General features: G+C 43.6%; 1 protein-coding gene across 1 annotated transcript in view; it reads left to right on the top strand.

Moving 5' to 3' along the window:
* Positions 1-5,048, top strand: part of LOC101980291 (poly [ADP-ribose] polymerase 14-like) — a 144,309-nt gene extending 139,261 nt beyond the window's left edge. Inside the window, 5 exon segments of the mRNA XM_013351166.1 lie at positions 853-1,059; positions 1,147-1,734; positions 3,360-3,493; positions 4,112-4,286; positions 4,609-5,048. Coding sequence (XP_013206620.1) covers positions 853-1,059; positions 1,147-1,734; positions 3,360-3,493; positions 4,112-4,286; positions 4,609-4,898 — 1,394 coding nt within the window. The 3' untranslated portion in view covers positions 4,899-5,048.
* The last annotated feature ends 4,181 nt before the right edge of the window (positions 5,049-9,229 follow it).

The raw sequence follows: 9,229 nt of genomic DNA, 5'->3' as shown, positions 1-9,229 counted from the left end.
TGTCTGGGTTTTCCTGCCTATATTACCTGCCTGGCCAATCAGCATTTATTTAAAACATGATTGACAAAATACAGACAATTCTCCCGCACCAGCCTGTCATGTGATTTTGGCAGCTGCCATTCACTTTGGGCTATTCCACAGTCTTATCTTGCCAGTGGGTTTGAGGGATTGAGAAACACGATCTGGAACATGTTAAAGCAGGAGTGGATCTGTGCAGCGGTTGCTTTGAATTCTTCTGGGCAGCAAAAATGGTGCAGAGTATGGGGAAGAAAGACATCCTGGAGGCTCAGGGTAACTAATATGCCTGAAATTATAGACTAGAACAAGTATCTTACAGTTCTGGGTGCCTTAGAATTACCTTAGCTTGAATCAGGTCCCCAGAGGTAGCTGGGAGAATCTCAACACATGCATAAAATCTATCAGAGGCTCAGTTTGTCTCTGTAAGGACGATGTTGTTTTTTCAAGGTGTATTATCTTTATTTCCTGCCTTTTATGATCTTATAAAAACTCTTGTAAATCAAGGGAGGAAAGCCACCTGGATTCTGTAATGGGAGGAGAGTTACCCTGGGAGCCAGGATCTACTGAAAAGGACAGATATGAATGTCACAAATCAGAATGAGTTTCAGGGGCTATACCTGGAGCATTGACATGTGGACAGCATGGAACAGAAACTCCTCCCCACTGTGTCTAGGATGTCAAAACTATTTGATGACATCATGTTAGAGAACTATATAGCGATTAAAGTGGAACCAGGCATTTTTTTCCTGTTTATGTCATCTAGAATTCCTTGTTTATGTCATATAGCCTTTTGCAGGTGGATCTTATCCTTGTCTTTTGTGTGTGATTTTAAAGGAAGTGCTCAACAGGACCCAGATGCAGTTGCTAAAGCCATAATGGATGCCATTGAAGAATTTATCCAGAAAACATCAGTGCAGGCTGTGAAGAAAGTCAAAGTTGTTATCTTCCAGCCTCATATGCTGAGTGTTTTTTATGATAACATGAAAGACAGAGAAGGCTCCCCGGCTCCTCCCCAGCCGTCTCTACTATCTAAGATCAGCTGTGAGTTGTTTGCTTTTATCAAATACATATTCCTTACCTTGACGCTGAGGGCAGTAAAAGAAAAATTAACTTTCATTTTCTCTTTAGCCTTTTTTGGCTTTTCAAAGCACACTCCGCACAAACAGAACACCCTGTTTTTGGAGAAGAAAATAGAGCAGACAGTTTTCCAGGTATGTGGCATAGATGAAGACAGTGTGGAACGCACGATCTCCTGGATACAGAATCTGATCGCCCAGGAGCAGCTATCCTATCGCAGTGACGATGAGTGTGTCAGAGACTTTGGTGAGAAGGAGTACAAGAAGCTGAATGAGCTGCAGGAGAGGCTGAATATCATCATTGAGCTGGACCAGAAGACACCTTTGATTAAAGTTACAGGAATTAGCAGAGATGTGATAGAAGCCAGAGATGAGATTGAAAACCTGATCAAGGCTAAAGAGAAGGAAAGCCAGGCAGACTATGTCCTCACATTCCTGGAATGGCGATATATTGTCAACAACATCACACACTGTTTCGACAAAACAGCTACCATGCAGTTGGAGAACGCACGGCAAGCAAAACACAGGAGCACTGTTGTCAAAATTAATAATCAGAACTTCATAGTGAACTTGAAGACAAACATGGCCACAGGCCCTCAAGGACAGAGTGTCACAGTTCAGCGCATCTTAAAAGATGAAGGTAAGTTACACGCTCATGGGTGTCAGTCATTGCTCCAACTTTGATTTAGACATTATTTTAGAAACACAGCAGGGTTTTGTTGTTTGTTTGTTTGTTTCTGTTTTTTGAGACTGGGTTTCTCTGTGTAAGAGTCCTAGCTGTCCTGGAGCCAGCTCTTTTTAACCAGGCTTGCCTTGTACTCACAGAGATCCTAACTATATCTCTCTAGTGCTGGAATTAAAGGTGTGAGCCACCATCCAGCTTGTTTTGTTTTGACAATGTTTTATTATTTAGCTATTGCTGGCCTGGGACTCTTTTGTTTTGTTTTTGACGTAGTGTTTCACTAATAGCCATGGCTGGTCTCAAACATAGACCAGGCTGGGTTCAAATTCAGAGATTTGCCTGCTTCTGCCTCCCAAATGCTGTGATTAAAGGCATGAGACACACGTGCTCTTTTATATTAAATTTTAAAGTAGTTAAAATTCAAATAACACTAGCAGAATAATTTAAAGATCTTGGTCTCTAAGTTTCTAGAGAATACACTATGGCCAGGAAAATAGATCATGGATGAACCCAACAGGCCAAGATGAACCATCCTAACTGTAACAACAGTTAACTTTGCATTTCCATCTGGATCATTTATACTGGATCAGTTCTTCTGGTGAAATAATGGCTGTCTGATGCAGAGGTAGAAAAAAAATATCATTTCAGAAGAAAAGCTGCCCAAGGTTCTCAAGAACACAAAAGTCAAGGAGAAGACAGACTTGTTAGAGTTGGCCTCTGTGTCCATGATGATGACCAAGTGAAGACCCCAATTCTATCCCTGACTTTTCTTTCCTGTGCCAAAGGTTCCTGGGTACCAGGCCAGGTCGCAGTCTACAGGTTCCCTGTAGATCCTCAGGAAGGGAGTGTCTGTCTTGCGTAGGCTGGCAATTCCTGCCCTCAAACCACATGAGTCCCCAATGGCTTCCCACAGACTATATTCATCTTCTGTAGGATCAGTATGAATGAACCCCCAGACTCTAAGCATCCCTGGAAGAATGACATATAATAAGTGGTGTTCTACAGCCTGCCACAGACAAACCCTACCACCCACCCACCTACCTCTTAAGATGGAGTGAGGCAAATGAGAAAATACATGTAGACTACCCTCCAGTGGTACAAACTCATTCATGTGCAAATGACAGAGATTGTTCAGAACAAGTTAGTAATGAATTTGTTAAATCACATCAAAGTAGAGGCTGTGCACTAAATGAAGGTGAGTTACAACATGTAGTCAGTTCTCACACCTTAGCAAGACGGAAACAAGAGTAGACAGAGAGGCTCCATCCCTCGGAAACCCTAACTCAGGACATGGGTGGCTTTTGTCTTCTTCTGGAGAGGGTTCTGGGAAACAAGTCTCATATGTGTTAGGCAAGAAATCTACCACTGCACTATCAAACCTTAAATCACCCGCCTCTTTAAACAAGTTTTCCATCTCATCCTGATACTAATGGTCCATGTTCCACACTTTTAACAGCATCCTTTTAGAAAGATAAGAAATGTCTTGAATACATAGAATTGTGAGGCTATAATACAACAGGGAGGAAAGTTTGTCAAAGCATACCGGAAATGAACACGGGAGCCCTCAAATGTCTGTTTTACAGCTGAAATCCCTTCAAATTGGAGTGACATGGGACAGAAGAAATTACTTGTGGTCAGTCTGCAAACCAATGATCCTGAGTATATCACAGTGGCAAACCAGTTCCACCAGACCTGCCAAAATTTCGCCATAGAGAAGGTAAGTTGGATGCTGAATTTTCTAATGGAAAAGTTATATAGTTATATAAGTAATAAAACCAATGTTCCTGAATAAACCCACTCATATATGGGTCTGTAGAGGTGGCCCATGGGTCATGAGTTTCTTTTGTGCTCTCAGAGGACCCTAAGTTCCAAGTTTGGTTTCCAGACCCACATCAGGTAGCTTACAACAGCCTGAAACTGTAGCACCTATCTAGCCAACCTAACTTGGTACATTAACTCCAGGCCAGTAAGACAGCCTTGTCTGTGTGTGTGTTTGTGTGTGTGCACGCACATGCATCCCTATGTTTGTGCACGTGTGTGTGTGTGTGTGTGTGTGTGTAGGAGGAGGAGGATTGTTCGCACATGTAGAAGTCAGAGTGTAACTCTGTGGAATCAGTGTTCTCCTTCCAACTTTAGGGATCGAACTCAGGTATCATATTCTTACTGAGCTGTCTTACCAGTTCTAAAAATATTTCTGAACATAGGATGCTGTCATTTGGCACTGAATTTGCTCGAGTAGAATTTTTGCTCATGAAAGACAAAGATGGTAGCTGGCTATCACTTGGCAAGGGCTCTTAGATTCTCCAGAATAACTTGATACTTTTTTACTTTATAGATTGCAAGGATCCAGAATCCTGCTCTCTGGAGGAAGTATCAGGCAAACAAAAAAATCATGGATGAAAAGAATGGCCATGAAAGAAATGAGAATCAACTCTTCCATGGGACGGAGGCTAGCTCTATTCCACAGCTCAACAGCCACGGATTTAACCGCAGCTATGCTGGGAAGAACGGTGAGGAAGGATGCAGTCAGTTTCCCCAAATGGGCTGCTGACTTGGAACCGCCCTGGGCGCCGTTCACTGTTTCTCACATTGTGTTGGCCAGAGTAGAGTCCGTTTTAGCAGTAAACAGTAATATATGTCTCAATTTCACTCCAAGGGCTTGACTACCTCTGAGGAGGAAAATTAATAATAACAATAATTATATTGATGATGAAGAAGAAAATATGCTAAATATTCAAGCCAAGCATTCTTTTTACATGAGTTGAGATAGTGGGCTAACATGTTTATTTATATGCTACATTGAACTCCTTTAAAATGTCTTTCATTTTGCAGCTACAAGCTATGGGAAGGGAACCTATTTTGCTGTCAATGCTTCCTATTCAGCTCATGATACATATTCCAGACCAGATGCCAATGGGAAGAAGCATATGTATTACGTGCGGGTTCTCACTGGAAACTACACAACTGGAAACCAGTCACTGATTGTGCCTCCTCCAAGGGACCCTCAAAATCCTACTGACTTGTACGACACTGTCACAGATGATGATAAAAACCCAAGTTTATTTGTAGTGTTTTATGACAACCAAGCATACCCAGAGTATCTTATCACCTTTAGGCAGTGACACTTCAGGGCACCTTCATGCATCTGCTGCAAGACAAATTTTAACTGTCTTCCTCCTTATGTTGTCTCTAAGAGCACAAGGTTTTTCTTTGCCATGGACATGTTTCCTCAGCTACTCCTCCATGGTAGAAATGAATTGCCACACCAACTCCAGTATCATCCATGTGACATGACATATGTCTTTATGCCGGATGGGAGCTATGTGTCCTATGGGACTAGGCTCCCTGGAGGTCAATGGCAGATGGCCCAGTATTAGCCACTGTCGAGGCATAGACAGGTTTCTCTATTAGCTGGCTATGCGGGGTATGGGCTTTGCAAATCTCTTTTAATAATGATATTCTTCATATCTATAAGACAAGGATCATCTCTTCAGGAGCAGCTTTGGGATAGGGAAGCACAGTCTGGGAATGTATAAGACTACAGCAGAACCTTTGTCATACACGGGGTGTATGATGAGCAAGGGAATAGATGGGTTAATGTTGATGGACAAAGACTGTTATATTATACTTTGAACTTTATGGATAGGCTTGCTAGATCCCAACCCCCATGGTGTCTGCTGCATAAGAAGGTACAAAAAAAGTATATTTCAGCAGGTGCAGAGAACTGATTCAGCATATTTGGTCACTAGATAAGATAAAGAAAGGGTTAGAAAGAGGAAGGGCCATGATAGTGATAATGAGACAGAAACTTTCTATTCATAAGATGAAACCACTTGTCTGAGGTTTATGTTCCCAAGGACAAGATTTCCTCTTCTAAGGATGCTTTATGTCTAACACCTGTTCCTGATAATGTACTTTTCTTAAATATTGCTGATGTGACTAAAAGAAGCTTTCATACTGTGCCAACCAATGATACATGACCTTCTGCTTTGTTCTTTGTTTGAATACTATATAATGAAAACATGAATGCAATAAAATCGCAGCAGATTCCTACCACTCTCTTGTGTGTTGTGTCTGTCTGTCATTCGCCCAACTTGTGCCTTCCTGTGTACCAAGACCCTGCTTCTCCCATGATCTAAGTGGCTCCCCTGAGCCAGTTCATAGCAATGAATCTACTTGAAAGCCAATCTAATTGAAAATTTATATCAGAAAACAGCTGAAGTGGTGCTGTTTCAAATGTGACAGTAACACCATCATGGACTTTCAGGAAGCTACGTAATTCCGGCTGCCACCAGTGGAATCGTGTTGGAGTGCCACTGTGCCGTGAGGACACACAGTGTCACTGAGCCAGTAAGGATGCTAACTGGCAACTGAACAGATGCAGAGCAGAGAACCTCTTTCTTCACTACCAGCCCTGTGCCATGTGGGCTGGACAGCTTCAGGGAGGACTATGTACAAACTGGGTAATGGCAGATGGCTCATGGTCTGTGTGAACTGAGCCCCAAGGAGAGGCACAGCTCAGAAGCTGTGGCCACAACTGAAAGAAGTCTCTTTTAATGTCAACCCCAATGTTCTGGCTACCTACTGAAATTAATGGGATGACCCCTGCTGCATCTCCAGGGGAAACCCTTCCTTCCTGTGAAAATGAGTGAACGCTAAGGACCCTGCTAGCATCTTTTCCATGGAAGGCCAGCTTGTGATGACTTCACAGCTTTGTGTGTAAGCCAATTAGTCAGGCTGCTAACTCAGTGTCTACTGGATGGTAATTCGTTCTTGTGGTACTAGGGTCTGAACCCAGGGCCTCACATAAGCCAGGAACGACTCTACCACTGAACTACACAGTCCCAGCCCTATTTACTTTTTATGTTGAGGCAGGATCTCATTTAGTTGCACAGACTGCCTCTGATATGCTTCCATAGCCTTGGCAGGCCTTGAACTCAATCTCTTCCTGCTTTGGCTACATGTCGGAGGCCTGTGTCACCAGACCTGGCTAGCGTTGTTTTTCTAATTTTCTCCTGTCAATTTCAGACTCAGTGCCATTTATTGAGTGCCTAGACTTTTCCAGGTAGAGTGAGAGATGCGGTTACAAACATGACCTTGTTCCCATGAATAGTGCTTTGGGGAGAGTTTTTCCATATTTCAGGGCTTAAGGGAACATGTTCAGAGTACAAGAAACGTCCTTGTCTGAGCTCACTGACGCAGGAACCCTGAGAGCCAGCTTACTGAGTCTTGGTGCTGGTGTCCAGTCCTTCTCTATTCCCACCACAGAACCTGTCCTTGAGAGAAGCAAGTGCTGTTTTGGCCATCATTCAGTGGCCATCACATAGTGTCTATCACACAATGTCTGCCATCACACAGTGACTATCAATGAGTGGCCATTACTCAGTGTCCATCACATGGTCATCACATGTGACCTTCATGCAGTGACCACCACATGGTGTTTATCAAACAATGTCCATCACACAGTGGCCATCACAGTTACAAGTATCTCATGTCTGTGAAGTGACCTCAGATTTCCCTGGCTTTTTTCCTTCTGAATTTGGTGCCCACTCTACTTCTTATTAGGAGTTCTGTAGGCCAAGGAGCTAGTGCTATGTGACATTCTCGGATCGTACATCCTGGGTGTTGGGAGGATTAAGGTGCCACTTCCTACCATAGGGATCACCAGGAGACCTCAAGTGGAGCAAGGGTCACCATTGCTGCCACAACAACACAGAGGCCTTGGAACCTCTGCTGCTGTTTCTAAGTGGGCTGTCACAGACTGTGGCTTAGGAGGGGCTGGCTTCCTCTGCACTGGCATCTGAACTCAGTGCCAACAGCAGTCTAAGGAAATGAAATAAAAATTAGAGGTCTGATTTCATCTGCTTTTGTCCTCCAGTGGTTTAGTTAACTTAGGGCAAGGCTGAATAGCCAGATGTTACACTGTGGAATAAAGACCCAACCAACAAATGTCACAGTCACCTTCAGCCTTTCCTCACTTCTAGTAAAATTACTTGAAAAATGTCTCTTGATGGAATCATTTTTCTCCTAAAGTGCAAACATGGGGAGGATGGGTGTAGGTCAATGACTTACAGTGGCCACAATTAGCAGGACAGCACCGAGGGTCCTTAAGGTACTAATGCTCAGTTGGGAACTACGGGAGGGGCACCATGCAGGTTAAGGTTCAGAGAGCCTGTATCCAGTGAGCAGCCAACCTGGAGCCCTAGACTGTACTGGATAGCTCGCTGTAGGACCACACAGTCTATGCTCCTTGGACACCCGAGGAATGTGCTGAATGCTCAATTGGTGGTGCCCTCCATGCCACACAGAATCTGCTTTCAGTGGGCACCTGGAGTATTTCAACAGCCCTAACCATAACCTCACCTGGATTTGGGGCCCAGGAACTTCACCTTTGTATCCCTTAGTGCAAAAACAGAATTAAAACATCAACTCAGGGGCTAGACAGAGGGCTCAGTGTTGTGGGGCAATGGTTTTACCCTCTAAAGATTTGTTTCTTTTACTGATTTAATAAAATGCTGATTGGTCAGTAGCCAGGTAGGAAGTAGAGGCAGGGCAATGAGAACAGGAGAGTTCTGGGAAGAGAAAAGATTCAGTCTGCAATTGTCACCCAGACACAGAGTAAGCCAAACACAGACAAATCAAAATGTGCCTGCCTCGCAGAAAAAGGTACCAAGCCACTTGGCTAACACAGTCAAGTATTATGGGTTAATATAAGTAATAAGAGTTAATAATTAGCCTGAGCTAATAGGCCAGTCAGTTTATAATTAATGGAGGCCTCTGTGTATTTATTTGGGATAAACAGATATGGGACCTGCTGGGACAGAAACCTCTGTCAACAGATCAGTGGTTTAGAGCATTTGCTCTTGCAGAGGACATGGGTTTAGTTCCCAGCACCCACATGGCAGTTCATGACCACTTGTAACTATAGTTCCAAGGAGCCAATGGCCCCTCTTTCTGACCTCTGAGGGAACTGCACACATGTGGAACACATACACACATGCAGGCAAACACACATATTAAATAAAAGAAAAAATCTTAAAAGACGTCCAAACTATACAACTGTACTAACTACATCCACAAATATCATCAATAACTGATTAGGTAATTTCATTAAAAACAAAACCAAACCAAAGACTCGAAAACTTTTCATGGAGACTTGAAAGCACAATGGCCCTGGCCACCATACCTACTGACAACAAGGTGGGTTTGTTAGCGCTGCTGACTCAGATACAACTCAGCTGGACACTACAGGAGTGTGTGAGCTCCGATGGCCTCTGCAGAGAGAGTCCAAGGACTTCTTTACCAGTTGGTATTTCTCACTCAGCTGTGGTCCTCTAGAGCAGGATAGGGCAGGAGCCAGGTCATGCTGGCTTTCTCTGTGATCACCCACTGCTGCTTCTTGGCAATCAGCCAGGGCCTCACAATCTCTCCATAACATCAGAGAATCCCCTCC

Source organism: Microtus ochrogaster, chromosome 2, assembly GCF_000317375.1.
Source record: "Microtus ochrogaster isolate Prairie Vole_2 chromosome 2, MicOch1.0, whole genome shotgun sequence".
In the NCBI taxonomy this organism is placed as follows: domain Eukaryota; kingdom Metazoa; phylum Chordata; class Mammalia; order Rodentia; family Cricetidae; genus Microtus; species Microtus ochrogaster.
Note: the sequence above shows the minus strand (reverse complement) of the source record. Positions and strands in the feature narration are given on the sequence as shown.